This window comes from Spermophilus citellus (assembly GCF_964194105.1).
Source record: "Spermophilus citellus genome assembly, chromosome: X".
Classification (NCBI taxonomy): Eukaryota; Metazoa; Chordata; class Mammalia; order Rodentia; family Sciuridae; genus Spermophilus; species Spermophilus citellus.
In genome coordinates, this window is record NC_138190.1 from 7,310,285 (window position 1) to 7,330,974 (window position 20,690).

A 20,690-nucleotide genomic window follows, 5' to 3' on the forward strand; every position below is an offset into this window, starting at 1 on the left:
GAAGACTTTAAATATAACAGCAGACCAGTATAGGAGCAGAAGTCTGGGAAGTTTAAATCTATTTCCTTTTCCTTAATCCCCTCAGAGAGCTAGACGCACTGGCTAGATCCTCCAACATTTCGCGGGTGGTATCTTTTCTTTGCGGTGGCCCTGCCACCAAGTAAACGCTGCTGGGTGGGAGCACTTTGTGCGGCCAGCTGACCTTCAGAGAGTCTGGGGAGAAATTTTAAAGACTTTTGGAGAAGAGGCCTTGAGGCTCCAAGAGAAAAAAGAAGAGAAAGGGGCCCCAGGAAGCCCAAGCCTCCCGGGAGATTGAATGAGTTAATGAACGGGCGTGATTGTCCAAGACAATTATGTAAAAGAGAAGGCGAGGAGTTCTAAATGGCTGCAACTTGGAGTTTACTCTGCCTAAGGTGAGTGTTTGTGTTTCTGTGATTTTGTTTCTCGGGCAAGGTTTTTTTGTTTTTTTTTTTCCCCGTTTCCAGTCTTCACCCACCGCTCAATTTTAAAAAAAAAAAAAAAAAAAAAGCAACTCGCTCTGCCGGCCAGACCCCTCATTCTTATCCCTTCTCTTCCTTTAGCTTCTGAGCCCCAATCAAATTAGCCTCTGCACCACAGCGCCTGGGACCCTCAGCTCAATCCGCCTCTAGTAAAGAGCAGCTGTGTTGTGTTTACCGCGCCCACCCGCCCCCCGTGCCTCCTGCTGTTGCCGCTGTGGTGCCGCTGTCCAAAGAACACACCTTCCTGGCCAACCCAGTTGTCACATCTTGCCCCAGCAGTCGGTGGGGAAGCAGTGGAAACTCTGCGATCTCCAAATTGAGCCCGCTGCGCTGTGCATCTCCTTTGCCTTCCCCTTGACAAATTATCCAGTCTCAGTCAACCCTGCTCCTTCCCTAACGCTAGTTTTGTTTACTGAACAAACCAAGGCTTTGGGCAGCCTGCGGTTGCAGGGCTCCCCTTGGGTTTGGGTAGACAGGGTAGCGTTCATGGTCCTCCCTGGTGCCATTGACTGTTCGACTAGATCTTTCAGATCTGGAGGCACAAGCAGCGGGTGACAGGAGAGTGCCCCCTCCCCCCCAGGCGGATGGGGGTGGGGAGAGGAGAAGGGACTCGGCTAGGGGAAGGAGGCTGGGAGGCAGCTGCAGTGCCGTGAGGGGTGCGTGCGCGTGTGCCAAGCTTGCCCGCCGCCTCCAGGCTCAGTCTGTGCTCTTCGGCGTGTGGGGCACAGGGTCCCAAGGGCCAGGGAGCAGGAGCAGTGTCCCTCGCCTGGCCTTGCCTTCGCAGGGCATCGGGTCGTCCCCGGGCGGAGCGCACGGGGCGGGGCGCAAGACCCGGGCCGCTCTCCCCGCCCTCTCCCCGCCGCTCGCGCCCAGCCTGGCTCCCTCTCCATTGAGTTTTCCCAGCGCCAGCGCCCATCAATGGTCCTGCTCGGGGATGCACACGCAGCTCACGGCCGGAGGGGGGTAGCAGCCGCCGCCTCCAGGTGCAGGCTCTGCCCGGCCGCCGCCGCCACCGCCGCCGCTGCCACCAGAGCCCCAGGCGCGCTGAGGTCCCCGCGATGGGGCTGCTGAGGCTGTCGTTGCTGGCGTGAGAAGGGGCAACAAAGTCGCCCGGCTCTGGGATCCCCCGCTGCCTGCATGGATGTCTTCAGCTTTGTGAAGATTGCAAAGCTCTCGAGGTAGGGGCCGCGCCGGTTTTCTTTGCACCTAGGGCCGCTGCCGCCTAGGGCAACTTGGTGCTTTATTTTTCGGGAGGCTTGGGAGAAGAAAAGCTGGACAGAGCAGCAGGGTTTAAGATAAAGCTGAAACCAGGTGGCCAGGGGCTGCCGTGTTCAACTTGTTTCTAACTGACTGGTGGGGTTTGTGTGTCTGGCTGTAGACCACACAGAGAGACACACATGCTCCCCCCCAACCCCCAATGTTCAGGGCAGTTTGTCTTCCCTTAGGGAAAGCCCCAGTGGTGCTTGGGGTCACATGTATAATTCAGGGCCAAGAGAAGATGGTTGTAATTGCTACTGCTAGGGAAAGACAGGAGTACTTGAAGTGTGTGTGAGTGCCTTCCGAACAGCAGTGACTAAAAGTGCCCCCCCCTTCCTCCCACCCCTGAATTAGACCTCCACACCCTGGAAAAGTCAGTTTGTAGGTCGACCCAGGTGTTCCCACCAGCGACCCAGATGGCAAAGCCATGGAGATAGAAGAGAAAGACTTTCAGCCTTTCTTTGAGAAACTATATATTCTTAAGCCTTGAAAGATTTAGAAATTTGCCTCCAAGTAGCCATGTTGTTGAAACTGAAGAAAAACAATCTAGTGGGGCAGATTTCTCCAGCAGTGCTGACAGAAGAGGAATATTTCCACTTTGGGGCCTCGAGATGTTACCTAGTCCTTCTGCTCTTGCCCTAATGTGCTTCCAAAGTCTGCATTGAACAAATGAAGTAAGGTCTTATGCTGGTAGCATTAACTGGGAAGAGCCAGATATGAGAGGTCTTAGAAAACCATTCCTAATCTTCTCTGTCCAAGTCTCTGCAAGGGCTGGCCCTCTGCCCCTGGACCTCTGGGGAGGTAGGAACAAGGAGGTAGACAGTTGTGTTTTTACAGGCTGCAGTTGAAAGACTTGCTTGCAATACCGGGAGACTAATTCTAGGTTTTCTTTCACTCTTTAGTATCAGAGTGAGATGTGTTGATTGCATCAGGCAGGGATGAACAGCCTCCAAAAGCCTGAGGCAGAAGAGTATGTTGACTTTGCTTTGCTAAATTCCATCTGGGCCATCTCAGAACCTTTCAGTTTGGATATTGCCATTCAGATGGGCCTCTCTCCAACATCCACAGGTCTTTGTTCTTCCTAATCATTTTCACCTGCCCTTTGTATTCACATGGGTCAATCTTCATGTTAAACAGATTTCTCCAGGGAAAGGGGGCCGATGTAACTTCCGTTGGGTAGACTGGTGATGGGTAAGTAAATATGTGCTCCTTAGAGCCGCCCACGAGAGGTCTCTGCAGATCAGAAGATTGATGTGTTAAGCAGTGGATGATTGTAGTGTAGCAAATTGTTTGGTTTTACGTTGATATTGTAGAGGGCCATGGCTTCACACCACTGTTCTATTAACTTCTTGTGTGCTTCTGCCTATGGCTGGATTATAAACAGCTGTCAAATGATGAACCATAGTAAGCAAATAGCCGTGGGCAAGTTTAGAGATTGTGTGGTGCCCTCTGTGTGATGGACAGAAATATCACTAAAGGAAGAGAGAAGTTCCACTAAGAGTATAGCTTAAGTGTTAGTGGCCTGGAGTGCTAAAACCAACAAGATTAACAAAACATCTAGACCTCCGGTGTAGTCCTTTAACAGGAGCTTTGGAGAGGTCAGTGCTGTGTGTCAGGGGAAAGATGTTTTATATTAATCAATTCTAGCATGCTTTGATGATATTCACAAACCTGAATATTTGTAAAACCCAAGCAAGGCTGTGTAGGTGGGTGGAATTAGTATCTTATTTTAAAAGAGTGTTTAAATTTTAGTAAATGAGAATGAATTTCACTTTCTGTCCTTCTTGTGATCCAATGGAGTGTTTAGAGAAAGAAGGTGCATATGTTCTGAGCCACTGTACCAGTTAAAAAATCTACCATCCACAGGAATTCTTCCTTTTCTTCATTGTGAGCTTAAGGATGGTCCCCAGGCTGAAACAGAGACACCTTTGGAGGGCAATTTGGCCTGCAGAAAAACATTTGCAGCTGCTGGTTTCTGCCCTTGAGGGAAGAAAGTCTTGAGCATGTGTGTTTAAAATACTCACAGAAATCAAGTTGTTTTCTCAAAGGTGAAGTATAAAAGTGCTTACATGGCAGGATTTTCCTGATTTCAGAATGGATAATCTTCCTAAAGGATTTAGCTTTGATCTACGTGGTTACTTGAATGCTTAAAATTCTCTTGGTTTAGAGGCAAACATACATAGTTTTTCTGGATGTTAGCCTTGTCTTTGGTTCCTATGAACTTGAGTTTCTAAAAGTTGATTCTAAAAGCATTTCCTGATATTTGCCAAGTGTCCTATCTGTGAGTTAAGACAGTGGTAATTACAGAGCATTCCAAGAGAATATTAATCCAAACAGGAATTAGTAAACTACACGTTTGGCTTTCCAAAGTACATTCAACCATGTTCACAGAATCTGTGGCCCTTTAATCATGTGAAAAGTCAGAATTCAAATTACCTCTCAAGTACCCAGTGCCATCTTTTGATAATCACTTAAAAAATTATTGCCAAGCATCAGAATAGCTGGCAAGTGGTTGCAGCCCTTTACACCATCTGTGTTAGTTGTGACCCTTGAGCACATCCTATGTGGGTGGCACAGTGTGTCATGGTTCTATCTGAAGGTTTTTACTTGTTCTTCTAATTTTTTGGTTATTAAACTGTTTTATAGTTTACATGCAGTGTAACTTCACCGTTTCCCTGGTAACAGTTATATATCATTTTCCATCTTTGTAGATGAGAGCATTACAGATGATTGCTTTATAAACCAGTAATAGTATAAAACTAGGCATATATTTTTATTGTTACTGCACTTTGTATTGACTATTTCATTCGTAAAGCAGACGCACTCTTTCAAATGTTTATAAAAGAATGTAGTTCAGTAGAAAAACATATGATTATGCCCCTTTTGCTTAAGAGAGGTGATTTGAAACCCCAAATTCATACAGGTATTATTTAACTGAGCAATGTGTTCCTGAATTGAATTCTTGACTTCTTTTTGTTAAGCACTCTGAGATAATGACTGGGTCCCAACTATTAATATGAAGATATTTCTTACAGAACTAGGTACATTTTGGAGGTGCTTTATTTTATATTTTCTGATAGCTGCATGGGTTATATTGTGGTATATAGAAGTGACTAATAAAGTGTTAATTTTGTTAAAAGCATATTTGAGGAAGAATAAAAGTATGTACTTATGGATTCCTTTGTTTTTTTTATTTAGATACTATGAAACTTCTATTTTTTTAATTGTTGTATTATTCAGAATTAAATATTTCCCAGGGAAATGGAGAAGTTAAAGAAGAAATACAAGAGGTCAGAGTTTCCCATATCCTTTATTTTTACCTGAGTAATTACATTAATATTGCTGATAATAGTGAGCTCTGGAGGCTAGCAATGAAAAAAAAAACATTCTGGATTTGAATTTTATTAAAAATGCTACTTACTCCTCTTCTGAGCCTTTCCTGAATTCTGCTGATTTTTGTGGCTGTCAGGAGGTGAAATGATGGAGTTTCATAACAGAACTAGATTCCTGTTTTAGGAATGTTTAACTCGTGTTTCCCAGGGGTTGTTAGTGTGCAGCTGAAAAAGTCTAGTCACTCTTGGTTTGGGAAAGAAGGCATGTAGTTAGAGCTTTGTATCATTTCAAGCCAGTATGTCTGTCTTTCTGTCTGTCTTTCTCTCTCTGATAAGTATATTTCACCTTCTTGCTCTGAGGTTTACCAGAGAATGTCAGCTTCTGTGAAAATCACTTGTACTTTAAATGAATAACCTGCAAGTTCTTGTTTTCTGCTTATGGACCATCCAGGTGTTTGTTGTCTCCTTACACACACACACACACACACACACACACACACACACACTGTTCAATGTTATTAATTTATTCTTTATTATTCCACTTGGGGTTTACCATAGAAGCTTAGCTGTGAGAGAATATACATTATTGATGAATTAGCAATGTTTATTTTCCTTTTGCCATTTGGGGGATTGAATCCAGGGCCTGGCACATGCTAGGCACGTGCTCTACCACTGAGCTACACCCTGGGTCCCTAGAAATTTATATTTAAGGAGTGATTTTGAAAACACTGATTTAACATTTGGCATAATAAGAAAAATTGATACTGTTTTTTTTTTGTTGTTGTTGTTGAAACAGCAGTCCTGAAATTTACCACTCATATACCATCAAGTGAGCTTGAACATTGAAAGCTAATCATATTGCAGAAATAAAATTATGAATAGGTTAAACAAAGGGTTGGCAAACTATTACCTATGGACCACATCTGGCTTTCGGACTGTTATGATACATCCTGTGAGCCAAGAATGTTTCTTTATTTTTAAATGATTCAAAAAACAAAACAGCAAGAAAACAAAAGAGTGATAAGAAATTTAAATTTCAGTGTCCATAAATAAAGTTTTATTGGAACACAGCCATACTTATTCATTTATGTATTGTCTATGGCTGCATTTGTTCCACAACTGCAAAGTCAAATAGATGCCACAGAGATGCTATGGCCCACAGAGCCTGAAATATCTACTGTTTGGCTTTTACAGAAAAAGTTTACTGACGCCCAGATCAAATGATGCCTTTTTCTGTTTTCATCATAATCAGCACACATGTGGGCGCATACACATGTCAAGTTGAGCATATTAAGTACTCAAATTCACTAATGCACATTCACAATTAATTTAGACCTTCATTGAAACTTCTGATCTCAAATTATTTATTCTCAAATTATTTATGGCCACTAAAAACCACTATAATTGCCCAACTGGTATTTATTGCACTTAGGGAAATTATGTATGGTTATTCTTTGGTCATTAAGTTAGCCTTCTTTCTTTAGGCTGGAGAGTTACTTGTTGGAATGATGCTTGCCTTCTATAGCCTTTAAACTTCTACCTCAACGTGGATGGAAAAAGAATGGGCAATAATACTTTTAAAGCCTCAAACAATTTGTGCTGGAAAACTGATAATCAAGTCCACAGGAGAATGCTGAGTATTTCCTTACAGTACACTTGAGCCATCTGGTCCTAATGGCTAATGACCTTCCCTAATCTGTTTGCAAATGGAAAAAAAAACCTAGATAAGTGGATTTAGTTGTAGGCAGAGGAATGCAGGTAGGCTGTATCAATGTGGAGTTGAGTTTAACCTCACATTTTTTATGATCTGACTGAGAACATTGTAATGAAAAACTATAGACTATCTTTAGTTCTTTATAGTGAAAGCAAATAAAAAATATGCTGTTTTGCTACTGAGTAATTTAGGTCATTTTGTACTTAAGCTCTGAAAGTTATCTTGAGGAAATCTAAGCCTTAGTTTTAGATAACAATGTTAACATTCCTATTTTTCCTGGCAAGAGATGAGAAGGGTTTTCTGCCTGAACTGTTCCTCCAGAAACATATTTTCAAGTATGGCTTACAGTATTTGGCATATGATAAATCCTCCATACTAAATAATTTGGAGTCAAATCATATACAATCCACTCTGATACTTGTTGCAAACAAATGGTCATTTTGTTTACCTGAACAATTCTCATGATCAGTACTTCTTGATTGTAATGGAGTTTAAGTTAATATGTTAGAAGTAAATGCCCTGCTCTTGGCCCAAGTCTCAGAGAATAAACTTTTATTTCTATTTTGACATTCAAAACATATCTTTTTATGTGAATTATGGTTAAAAAGTCATCAACTTGAACTTCTAAGAAACCTGTGCTTTACTACTATAAGCTGAACAAGCAAGTTATGATTACATTTAAATAGATTTGTATAGATTCCGCTATGTTAGGAAGTCCTTTCAGAATGGTAAGAAAGCATGGTCCTTTTTATGAAGGATATATTTCTAAAGTTTGAAAAGGAATAGTAGTTTCCCTATAATTGCAATTTACTCTCAGGCTTTAATTTTTATTTTAGTTATATTTCATATGTTTCCTAAGTTTTGTGAGATTTGATTTAATGAAAATAAGAACATGAGTTTTATCTGAAACAGATAAGCTTAAACCCCATTAAATCCCATCATCCCAGATGTGGGACATGTATAAAGAGTTAAATTGAGCAACAAATGTACCACTCACCCTAAATTTTGAAGTCATGTTTTAAGAGTTCTGTTCCTTCCCTCTTTCTTTCTCTCTTCCTTCCTTCTTTGAGTACCTAGGATTGTACCCAGGGGTGCTCTATCACTGAGCCACACCCCAGCCTTTTTTTTTAAATTTAAATTTTTATTTTTTAGTTGTTGGTAGACCTTTATTTATTTGTTTTTTATTTATATGTGATGCTGAGAATCAAACCCAGTGCCTCACTCATGTTAGGCAAGTGTGCTACCACTGAGCCCCAGCCCCAGCCCCTCACCTCAGTCCTTTTTATTTTCATTTTGAGACAGGATCTTACTATGTTGGCAAGGCTGTCCTTGAACTTGCAATCCTCCTGCCTCAGCCTCCCATGTTACTGGGATTATATGCATGTGCCACCATGGAATTCTGTTCTTTTGAGAAAAATGATATGTCAATGATTAGAGCATTTGAAAAAATATATGTAAAATATGTAAGGTCTAGATCATTATTTTAACCTATTTTAATGTACCTGTGTGAATCTTTTTTAAAAAAACATATTTTTTAGTTGTAGATGGACACAGTACCATTTTTTGATTTATTTATTTTTATGTGGTGCTGAGGATTAAACCCAGTACCTCACATGTGCTAGGTAAGCTACAACCCCAGCCCCTCAATCTTTTTTTTATTTTATTTATTTCTTAAAAATGTTTTTAGTTGGGGCTGAGGTTTTGGCTCAACAGATAAAGCACTTGCCTGGCATGTGTGAGGCACTGGGTTCGATTCTCAGCACCACATATAAATAATAAAATAAAGGTCCATCAACAACTAAAAATACATATATTTTATTAAAAAATGTAGATGGACACAATACCTTTATTTCATTTATTTATTTTTTTACGTGGTGCTGAGGATTGAACCCAGGGCCTCATACTTGCTAGGCAATCATTCTACCACTGAGCTACGACTCCTGTGTCAATCTTCTTGAAATCTTTGCAGAATTGAAAACTTGGAATTTAATGGAGTAAAAGAAAGCAATAGAGTTTGATGTGGGAGGGCAGCCATCCTGGGAAACTTAGCAAAACCCTGTGTCAAAATAAAATTTAAAAAGACTGGGAATGTAGCTTAGTGATAGACCACATGAAACACAAAGAATATTTACTACAGGTTTCCACCCTTTGCAGAGGTACGTATTTTCCTGTTCTTCCTTTCAGTTCTTAGACTGTTAGAAGTTACTATTGCATTTGTAGGTTAATTTTGAAGCTTTCTGAAGTGACTCTTCTATTTACTCGCTCCACATTCTTTATCTTCACTTTTTCAGATTTGGTACACATTCCCTTTATTTCCTTTGGATATCATATTTCTGGACACTTATTACTTCTTTTTCCTAGCCTTAACTTCCTCTTCAGCTCCAATCACACATGTATACACACATGCATCCCTATCTCTAGCTATGCTGAACTTCTTAAAAGTCATAAAAGATGCCACACCTTTGAGCCTTTGTATAAATTCCTCATCTTGTCTGGAATAAACTTTACATTGCAGCCGTTTTACCTGGTAAACTGTTTGTCTTTTATGTTTAAGTTTTTAATCTAAACTTATTCTATGTAGCATTCTCTAACATCCCAATGCTTTAGTAGCACCTTATGGGGGCTATGATAATCTAACTGCTTTAAAAGATTAGCCTCTCAATAGGTAGCGACTTATATTTTGTTCACTTAAAACTTTAAACCAGTTTTCCTGATGTGGTGAGGAGTCTCTGCCACATATAGTCATTAAGGGAACATGGAAAATAGATTCTCATTAATCTTCAATATGAGATGCAAAGTTGCCTTCATATCACTGCTCAACTGACAAGTGTAGGGAGAGAAATGGTGGAAGACTGAGTGGGAGGTTTTTAAGAGCCATGCCCCAAATTGAATTATAACATTCTAAGTTCCATTAACCAGAACTCCAGCCATATTAACTGTGAGGGAGCATGGAAAATTTAGTCTCCTTGTATATCCTGCCTCTGGTGGACATCCTGGGTCCTACCCTTTTTATAGCATTTATTCCTAGTGTGTTCGATTGAACTTTTACTTTGAATTCTTGAACCTTCCTTGAATGCAAGCTTTTTCTGTGTGACATTATAGTTCTTCCTGCTGGAAATGGGGTATATTTCCTGCCTTATTGTGTAGGGCTTGAACAAAGGACTTGCTTTGGCCAATGGAACATGGATAGGAGTCACAGTGCCAGTTTGGGTAGAAGAATGCTTTTATTGCCATTGTACCTAACTATTGCTTGTAACATTACTGTATGAAGAATTGCTTGGTGTAGCCTATTGTTTCCAGAAGGTAGATTTACATGAAGCAGCACCATCTGGTAAACTATAAGCATGAAAACAGATGTTTACTGTTGTATGATGCCCTGTTCTGCCGCTTTATCATGGTAATAGTTGACCCATAGAGATTACATTATAATTAAGTCCAGTATTGGTTTGTATCTCACTTATGAATTCTTTGAGGGTAAAACCTATTTGTATTAAACCTCCTTGGTTCACAGTAGATAATTTGGTGAATTATGAATGAATCAGAGTAAAACCATACTGCATTCCACATTAGGTCAAATATTGTTGATCATAGATGTGTTTGCTTCTGTATCTCATGCAACAGATTGAATGACTTATCACTGCCTGTACCACTGCATTCCTGGCAAGGAACTGCAGCCTGCCCCTGCAGCCTAGGGCCCAGCCCTACATCTGGACCTGGATTCTTTCATTCTCAGACTTATTTTCTTTCCCTTTCCTTCTAGTTGGAAAATTTTAGTCTTCTGTAATTGTAAACATTGCATCTGTACTAATGAGAGAATTACAGGTAATGTAGATGATCTTGCTAAAGATTATTATTTGACATAAAGGTTAGTTTTTATATTTTTCTCTCTTATTTTTTATATCATTAATTAAACCCAGGGACACTTAACCTTAAGCAACATCCCCAGCCATTTTTATATTTTACTTTGAAACAGGGTCTCACTAAGTTGTTTAGGGCCTCACTAAATTATAGAGACTGACTTTGAACTTGTGATCCTTCTGCCTCAAGCCACTGGGATTATAGGCCTGTACTACCACACTCAGCTATATTTCTCTTTTTAAATACCACACTAGACAAGCAAATTTTAACAAATGAGTCTGTAAGAACTTTATTTAAAAGTTATATTAAATACAGTACAGCTGTGAAAAAAGGAAATTCTTTTTATAGTGATCTAGAAAGATCTCCAGATATATTTACTAATCAAAAATAATAAGTTACAAATGTGTTGTAAAACGTTTTATATATAAATATATATACACATTTTTATATATACACATATATAAAAATGTGTATATAAATGTGTGTGTGCATATAAACATGTAGATATATATCTATATATATGCACACACATAAGATATATATATATGTGTATGTATACATGCATACACATGTATATATGTACACACACACATTTTTTCAAGTGTTTATATAAAAATGACTGAAAGGACATACAAATAAACCAGTTTTTAGTCCTATAAAACAGTGGTACAGAAGGTTATGTGTGAGGGAGTGGGGTACATGGGGATACGAGTTCCATGCCCGTCTTCAAGTTTTGCATTGTATTTATTTTGATTTTGAACCCTAGGAATCTATTACTTATTAACAGATAAACTTGAACTTAGAAGATGCTAATAATGTATCCACATAAATCTAAGGTCCAAACAACAGTAACAACAGGTTTGTAACATATTTTTTTGACAATAAACATTAGACCTTCAGTGTAAAAATTTTTGAAAATATAACACATACAAAGGAAAGGATAAATAAATATGTGAAATTCCACCAGTCTGGTAAAAATCACTTAGCTTCTCTGTTCTTTAACCTTTACACATGTTTCACATAGATAATATGAAAACACAATTTTATACTTAAGTTTTTACAAAATATTATATTTCCCCATCATTAACCATTCTTTATAAATATAAAATTAACAACCACAAATACCATTATTTATTTAATGATTTCCTATTTCATTAACATTTAGATTGTTTCCATTGTTTTACTTTGGATAATAAATATGATGAATAGCTTCACAATTAAGTCTTTGGATTTCATGAGTAGAGTTTTTCAAAGACATAGTATTCAAAACTGATTAAAGTCAGAAGGTAGTTTGAGCTGTCATTAAAATAGTATTTAAATTTTATGCTAAAATTGTGGGCATTCTAGTCACTCAGAAGTATTAAAGTTGACAAGCAGCATTTGTCATGCAAGTTAACCTAATAACAAGACTTGAAGCAGTGGTAAAGAGGAAAGCTTGGGCAGTGGTAGGTGGAACTTCAGGTAGATTTCAATCAAATAGACTTTGTTTCCTTTTTTTTTGGAAAATGGTAAAATTATGTGATATGCCCTCTAAATTTAGTTCTATTTCAAAAATTCCATCACTTTACAACAGAATAGCAAATTCAAGGAAATTCATATTTGAGAACTTAGATTAAAATAGCATGAAACACTATACAGCTGCAAAAACTGAATAAAGCAACATTCTCTGCAGTGATAGAGAATGATCTTCAGGATATATTGAGTGAAGATATTAAGGCACATAATAGTAAATATGCTTATATGTGTATAAAAGATACGTAAGAAATATAAGAATCTAAAAAAGTGGTTTAGAATTGGGGAAGAGTAGGAGGAAAAAAATCTACTTAGAAAAATAAAATTGATAAAAGCTAGATATAGCTGCACAGGCCTGTAGTCCCAGCTACTCAGGAGGCTGAAGCTGGAGGATCTTTGGAGGCCAGCAGTGTGTGCCCAGCCTGGGCAACATAGTGAGACCCTGTGTCCAAAAAAAAGGGGAGAATTGGATGAATTAATATCTCCAAAAATATGAGAAAATGTTGAAAAAATCTACCCTGGATGGATATATAAATTACTCACAGTTCTAAGCTATAATTTCTTAGTTTTTAACTATTTTGAGTGAGTGAAACATAAGAGATAGTTTAATATATTAAGGATATATATCAAAAAGTCTAATAAAAAATTTATATCTCTAAATTTTTAATGATGATTTTTATTAGCAAATTAAGATAAAGCTCAAAGAGCATGTCATTATAAAAATGATCTCTTTTTGAATAGAATTGAGTACTCTGAAGCAAACTTCTTTCATTTTTAATATCTAGGTAAGGTTTTCTCTGTTAGGAATATAAACAAAAATACTTTTTGTTCTCCAACCCTAGCAAGGAAAGCATGTCTGGTGAGTTTTTTAAACTTAAATTTTATTAATTTTTGACAGCAGTCTTAAAAACCTTATCATCTGACATTTTTCCACTCACCAAAGGGGACAACTTTGTGGGTTTTTTGAGAATCACTTTCTGGGCATTTATTGATGGATGTTTCCTTTAGGACTGTAATTTGATTACAATGCCATTAGTTCATAATTTGCCTTTCCGGTTGAGATCACGTTGACAGGCTGAAGAATAGAGTGCTATTTAAACTAAGTTGATGAAACACATAGGAGGCAATAAAGTATTTAATCCTTCTCTACTGGTCAATCCTTTACTTTATCTCCCTTTGATATTGTTGCAGTCATGTAAATTATGTAAATTTCCATTTATTTTGAATATAAGATGTCTTAAGTAGTCTATTACAGGTATACATGCTAACATTTTTGAAAGATTGTCTGAACACAAGAAGATATGTACATAACACTATGCTGGGCATAATTCATAGTTTTATTGCTGGCCTAGAAGTCATTTTTTTGCTGAATTTTTGCTGTGTCATAGTTAGGGGTCAGAGATTGGCAGATTACAATCTTTGGGATAAACTGTTGCCTATGTTTGCATTAAAGTAAGAGTGGTCCTCATATTTTTAAATGATTCCAAGAAATCAAAAGAAGTTGGGCACAGTGGAACACACCTATGATCCCAAGCTATTTGGGAAGTTGAGGCTGGAATATGGCAAGTTCAAACCTAGCCTGGGCAGAGTAGTGAGATGCTGCCTCAAAAAAAGTATAATATTTTATGATACATGAAAATTATGAAATTCAAATTTTAGTGTCCACCAATAAGTGTTTTTTGGAACATAATTGTCCATATAAATTGTCATTTATATGTTGTTTATGGCTAAAACAGCATGGCAAAAACAGTAGTTTTTGCTGAGACCACATGGTCCACAAAGTCTAAAATATCTGCCCCTTTATAGAAAGTTTGCTAGACTCTATCTATGTCATCAGATGTCACCAAGTGGTTCTTATTGGGAAGGGAATTTCAAATGAATGTGTAGATACAGATTAAGATACATATTTATCTTTCTGGGTTTTAAAAAAAATTCTGCATAAATGGGGCTTTGAACAATTTCACTTTGCACTTTGAATGTTTCTCTGTATGAATGTTCCTACTATAAAGAGTGATTTTTTCTCCCCAAATAGCTTTTAAACAACTTAAATAGGAATTGTGTTTGAAGTGTTTATGTTCTGCTGTTGTGCACAAAGAAAATATAGTAACCCATACATGCTATTCAGTAAAGGATTAAAAGAAAAGTGTTCATAAAGTGGTTCCCTTTGTCCACTGGTTGTTTTGCTGCTACAGGTAGATGCTCTGAAGGGAAGTGGAAAATCATACTGGAAAAGTTGGCTTGTTTAAGAGAATAAAAGAAAAAGAAGGGCATAATGACCCCAAGCCCCACCCTATAAGATTATCCAGCTACTACCTATTTCTATGGAGGTGGTTGTCAAAACTCAACTACAGCATCATAACTTCAATAAAACATAGTAGTGTGTGTATATACATACACACACTATACTTTGTGTGTGTGTGTATGATCTAAATTGCAGCTATGTTTTAAAGCAAAAATGTCTTTCTTATATTTCTTAAGTTTATCAGAATATTTTAGTTGCAAAGAAAGGAATGCTTAACTGTCAGTGGCTTAAACACAATATTTCTAAAAGTAGATGGTTCCTGGATTGAGGTTCATTGACTCAGATCAACAAGGATCCAAGCATTTTCCCCTTTTTCTTCTTTGTCAGCCTTAGACTTTGTCACCTCACAGGTATAAAATAGTTGCCACACCTCCAGGTATCATGTCATTTTATGACTGGGTTCAGAAATGGAGTGGCTGGAGCATTATGAGCTTTCTCCTTTTGTGACTCTTACTTTTGGTCATGGGGGAACATCCTTTCTAGAAGCTGAGAATTTCCCCTTAGAATCTTAGTGACCAAAATGGGTCAAATGGCCACACCTACTAAAGGACAAGGACATAATCATTTGTGGCCCACCTGTCTAAATATCTTAACATTTAGAATCAGGGTTCTAATGGAAGGGAGGAAAAAAAGGAAGGGAAGTTGAGATAGCAGTCAACACACTGTTATCCAGTAATATCCCTTTTATTCAGAGATACACTTAGAAAACTAAAACAAGGCTGTTTGCACAACACTGGAATTTGGGAAGTTGCTAACAAGCATCCATCTGAATACTCAGATTCTGGCAGAAATATATTATCCTTACTGTTTTATGGCCAAGTTGAAAGTGTATTCATTAGGATGCCGTCAGCCATAAATAATAGAGAACACAACAAAAAATAAAGAAAAGGATCATTTATTATCTCATGTAAGGAATGTGGAACTAGGGCCATTTTAGGATTGTTTAACTAGATTCGGGGTCTCTGGCTTTTTAAAAATGGGTTAATTTATTTATTCTAATTAGGTATATATGACAGCAGAATGCAGTTTGATTCATTGTACACAATTGCAGCACAACTTTTTATTTCTCTAGTTGTACACAATGTCTCTGCCTTTTGATACCTTTTTAATGTGCCATCTCAGAATTTTAAATGTCCCTCTTGTGGTTGCAGAATGGCTGCAGTTGTTGAAGATATCATGTCTTTACCCAGAAAAGACCAAAGGTGAGGAAAAGGGAGCAGGGTTTATTCCTTTGATGCCTCCCTTTCTGAGAGTGTGGAGAATTTCCCCAAAATTTGTGTAGCAGAGTCCCCCAAACTTGCATTGTCCATAATTGTCACCATATCCCAAATCTTTCCTAAATTTAGTTGGTGTGGAGAATCACCATAGTTGCTTTAGATTAGTAGACATTGGCAAGCTTGATCTATGGAGCAAATCCAGCCCACCACCTGTTTTTGTAAATAAAATTTTATTAGAACACAATTCTGGCCATTCACTTACATATAATTAATGGTTGCTTTTGCATTAAAATACCTGAGTTACATGGCTGCAATAGACATCATATGGTCCACAAAGTTTAAACTATTTAGTATCTGTTCCTTTATAAAAAAAAAAAGTGTGCCAATCCCTGTTTTAGTGTCCCAGTGGTTCTCAACTAGGGACAGATGTTGGGAAATGCCCCTGGGGATGTTTAAATTGTTTATTAAAGATATGTTAAAGATAGATGGAGTGTGGGTGCTATAGGTACATGGTGGGAAGTACTAGGGATGCTCATCATCCTAACACGATTGAGACAGTCCTATAAAATGAAGAGCTATCCCACTCAAAATAGCAGTGACATCTCACATTGACAAATACGCTTATATGATCAAGAATCAATTTCTAGAATGGAGAGAACCTCAGTTCCCTTTGCCCCATTTCACTGCAATCCCAGTCCATTTCCATCTGATGCCTCTGCAAAATTGGGACTCTGATTGGAAAAAAAAAAAAAAGGTGAGGAAATGATTGTTGGTCTGGAGATAAGGAGCACTGGCTTTGGAGAGCACAGAGGATTTGCTAAATTAATATCCAAAAGAAGTGGTTCCATGGGTACTAGATAATTATGGACTGACTCATCAGCTGATGATAGTGGTTGCCTTGATAGGAAACAGCTCATAATGCTGCAGATTTATACCAGTAGGACATGTGCTTCCATGTGTCCCACATACTGCAGAATTGGAATTTACAAAAACTGAAGAGGACTTTTCTTTTTTGCTTTCCTGTAATGAACAAGTTATCTCTAGCAAGCATTTGTGAATCATGATTGAAAGTAAGTTTTTAAGGATGATCATAAAAATTAAGTCATTAAATAATTTTCTTTCTGTTTATGATAAAACTAATTAAATTCATAGGCAACTTTGTTTGGATGTCATATTGAAAAGAAATCCCAGATTGTGCATTTCTTATTCTTAAGCATTTTCCCATTGATTGAATAAGGTGCAATAATAGTTCATATTAAAAAATGTCTCAGATATGCTTTTTTCTGTATCTACAACAATAACCATATAACCACATTAATGAAGACAGTGATAGATATGAAATACTTGTTTAATAGTCCCATAAATGAGTAGGTGTACTCATTTTTAAACAAATCTGATTGATGATTGTAGTAGTCTGATATTTTTCCATCAAAATGCACAATAAGAGGCCTAGGTATATGGCTCAGTTGGTAGAGTGCTTGCTTCGCATGCACAAGGTCCTGGGTTCAATCCCCAGCACCACAAAAATAAATGAAGAATTTTTTCTGCTGTTACTCACACACATGAGTATATATACACACGTGTGTATGTGTATACACATGCACACATACACACATAAAGTTTCAAAAAATAGTACTGAATCATAAACAATCAGATTCTCTTCTCCTTTATCCTTTTCCGTATTCTTAATTCTGCTATTCACAGCCCACTGAAGTAGTTTCACTATGTTGCAGACATGTTTGAGAAACACTAGGGTGTGGATATGTGATCTGTTACCCTTCTGGGAGCTCTTTCCTCTTCTTGGAACTTGGCTTCTCTTCCTTTGGGAACTTCTCCTTTCCCATGCTAACCATTGTGTACTGAAGTGTCTGCTGATCATCAGACCGCAGTCCCAGGTTGAACCAGTGAGAGCACTCAACCTGAGTGTTTTGAACTTTTGCTGACAAAGGGCAGCTTTTTTCTTCTGTAGTGACAAGCCTTTAGGAATGTAAGTCTGGAGCTCTCTGCAGCTTTAGGTGCCAGTTTCAGGGAAATTCTGCCTGAGAGCCTGAGCTAGTAGCATCGAGTTAGGGGTTAGCCAAAATGACCTTTTAGGGCATCAGTGTTCTGCATCCAGCCATGCCAGAGGCCAGTACACTTTGTTGGTTTTCATTATATAAGCTGATATTTTGTTCTTTCTTCATCTAATCTCAGATGATTTCTGTATTGAAAGGATTCTAAGTAATGTGCATTAACCAGTACAGAAATAGTGAGCCCTGGAGATGGCCATGTACTGACTGGCAAAGAATCATCTTTTGCATCTGAAATGGTATAAGCTATCCAAACCATATAGCCATTACTCATCTCAGTGAGTCAGGAGATATGAATGCATTAGAAGTGATAGAAGACAAACCTTCTTTTGTGTGTGTGTGTGTGTGTGTGTGTGTGTGTGTGTGTGTAGATACAGAGTGAAACATCCCCAGCCCGTGAAAGGGAAAAATGAGAAAGAAGGGGAAAAATAGGCAAGTTGGTTAGATGGGGAAGATTTGTTGGGAAAAAATAAACTTGTTATCAGAGAAATTCATTTTCCCCACAATCCTACTTGTGTTCTTTCTAGTATTTGCAGAGATGTTACTCCTCACATTTTGGGGTGTGCTTTGGTGGCAAAAAAAAACAATTTATAGTTTGGATTGGAGGCTATTAGACTGGGCTACAAAGTGAAGAAGCAGATAGAGGTTCATTACTGTATAGTGTTCCATTGCATGAAGATCCTGACGATCCTCAATTTATTTATCAGCTCCCTTGTTGGTGGCTATTTGGGTAGTTTTTCAATTTTATAGTAAACAGCTTCTCTGATCATTCCTTTGCCTGTCTTATCCTTATGTGCATATGCCTAGGAATAAAATTGGCTCCACAACTATCTTTTGTCATCAATTACATTTTCTCCCTCCTTTAACTAGACTGTATATTCCTTGCAAGGAGAGAAGACCTTATTCACCATTATCTAACCCTTACATTTAATAGAGAAGCTGTTGCATAGAAAATGTACAGGCTTCTTGAACAAGTGTAAGAGAGATCTGGTTTTAATCTTTGCATTTTATTTGTTATTTTTAGATATACATGACAGTAGAGTGTATAGCTTATTGTAAGAGTATAACTTATTCTATTTAGGATCCCGTTCTTGTTAACCTTTGACTTTTAATCTGGAACAGGGTGCACATGCATTGTATGCTCAATTGCTCCTCCCATCTGATTTAATGAGTTAAGGTAAAGCTGCTGCAACTAAATGACCCCAAAATGTATAATGTCTCCATTATTGAAGTCGTTTATGCCCTGCTGGTGTAAGGTCTCCTCCAAACGGTGATGCAGGAACCTCAGTTGCTCCTGTCCTGTCTTCAGTATGCAGCTTCCAAGTCTTCCTCCTTATCTGCATAAAGCAGGATGATTTTGAAAGGGAGAGTGGAGCAGACAGAAGGCAGGAAGAGCACCTGTGCTCATCTCATCAGGAAAACTTGTTCTGAGGTCAGGCCTGACCCCCAAGAGAGACAGGTCATTGTGTCACAAAGAGAAGAAACTGATCTGGTAACCGGCTGAGCAGTCTCTGGCATGGAGACTTCTGTGGAGCTCCAGAAGCTTTATCTTAACTCTCCTTTGAACAAAGCTCACTGTGTTCTCTGTCTCCGTCCTCCTCTGAGGGTGAGCAGAGTCTCCATCTTCAGGACAATTTGCTTTCTCTACAACAGTTGCCTTAGATGCCACATGTCTCCATGTTCTGTACTCTCTTACTGAATTTTGGCAGTAGAATATGTCTTATACTGGGGAAGCTTTGGAAGATAGATACAGCCAGTTCTACTATAATGCAGCATAAGCATTATTAAAATTATGGCACTATACAAAATCATGTGATAAGAAAGCACCAGGCTGACAGAAGCAATAGTTGAGGGGCATGACATTTAAAATGCACAAAACCTTTGCCAGTGACACATTTTTTTAAAAAGGCAAGGTAATGGGTAAGTTTTGCATATGTTGAATGGTTGGGAAATATTTAATACTACAATATGTATATCCTGTTCCCTTGAAGAGACCTGAAGTTTGCTTGTGGAAGAAGTGGGTGTTGGAAGAGTTGCAGCTACTGAGTTACTGGGAAGGGGTAACTTGAAGAAAGATGCTCAGAAATTAAAGGATAAGTTTTAATACTTAATGGGAATGGATATTCTCATACATGCTATGTCCTGAGGTAGCTGTGTTGTTGAGTGAGGTACATGTTTATACACATGTGTTTGTTTTGTGTACACTTCTACAGCTCTATTCAGATGGGTGAAATTTTCTGCATTCACAGTACATTTGTCAGATGAAAATGTGCATAAGAAAACACAAGATTTGCATTGTACTCAAATCATTCCCTAATGTATTAATCCTATTGAAATAATTTCACATTTGTAAAACAAGTGTTATAGCCAAACTGACTGTACCAGAATAATGCAGGTAGTTATAATTAGGTACACTGTAGTATGTGTTTGTTGCAAGGAAGTTTAATTACTGCATGCTATTCTTTATGTGAATATTTTTGTGCCATGTTTTTGACCACCATTATTCTCAGACCAGATAATCTGCTTCTAGGTAAAGAAGAATCCACTGTAGTTTGGAAGCTACTGTTGGTGGTGCAATATGCTGTTTTCTTTCCCTTTTGGGAGAGTGCCTGCCTCTATATTCTTTTCAGTGTAGCATTTTCTCCTCATTGGTAATCAACACAAATCATAAATAACCCTTACTTCAATGGTTCCTCTGTGGCTTTCATTCCCTCTAATCTACAGATTGCTATTTTTCCTAAAATTGCTCCAAGATATAATTATTTTCTTCAAGAGGAAGGCAGAAGAGTTTCATATTCTTTAGAATACCCCTGTGTACAAAATAAGTGATAATTTCTGGTACAAAATAGATCATTTTTATATTGCATTATTTTTATTGACTCTGCAAGGATGTTCAGGGCCTTGTTTATTAGTATTATTATGAATACTG

At 38.0% G+C, this 20,690-nt stretch overlaps 1 protein-coding gene across 2 annotated transcripts in view; it reads left to right on the forward strand.

The window, feature by feature from the left end:
• Positions 1–1,637: 1,637 nt before the first annotated feature.
• The window catches only part of FRMPD4 (FERM and PDZ domain containing 4), a gene marked incomplete at both ends in the record, with an annotated part of 559,025 nt that continues 539,972 nt past the window's right edge, over positions 1,638–20,690 (forward strand). For both annotated transcript variants that reach the window (XM_081278110.1, XM_081278111.1), the window contains one exon: positions 1,638–1,678. In XM_081278110.1, coding sequence (XP_081134236.1) covers positions 1,638–1,678 — 41 coding nt within the window. The remainder of the gene's footprint in view (positions 1,679–20,690) is intronic.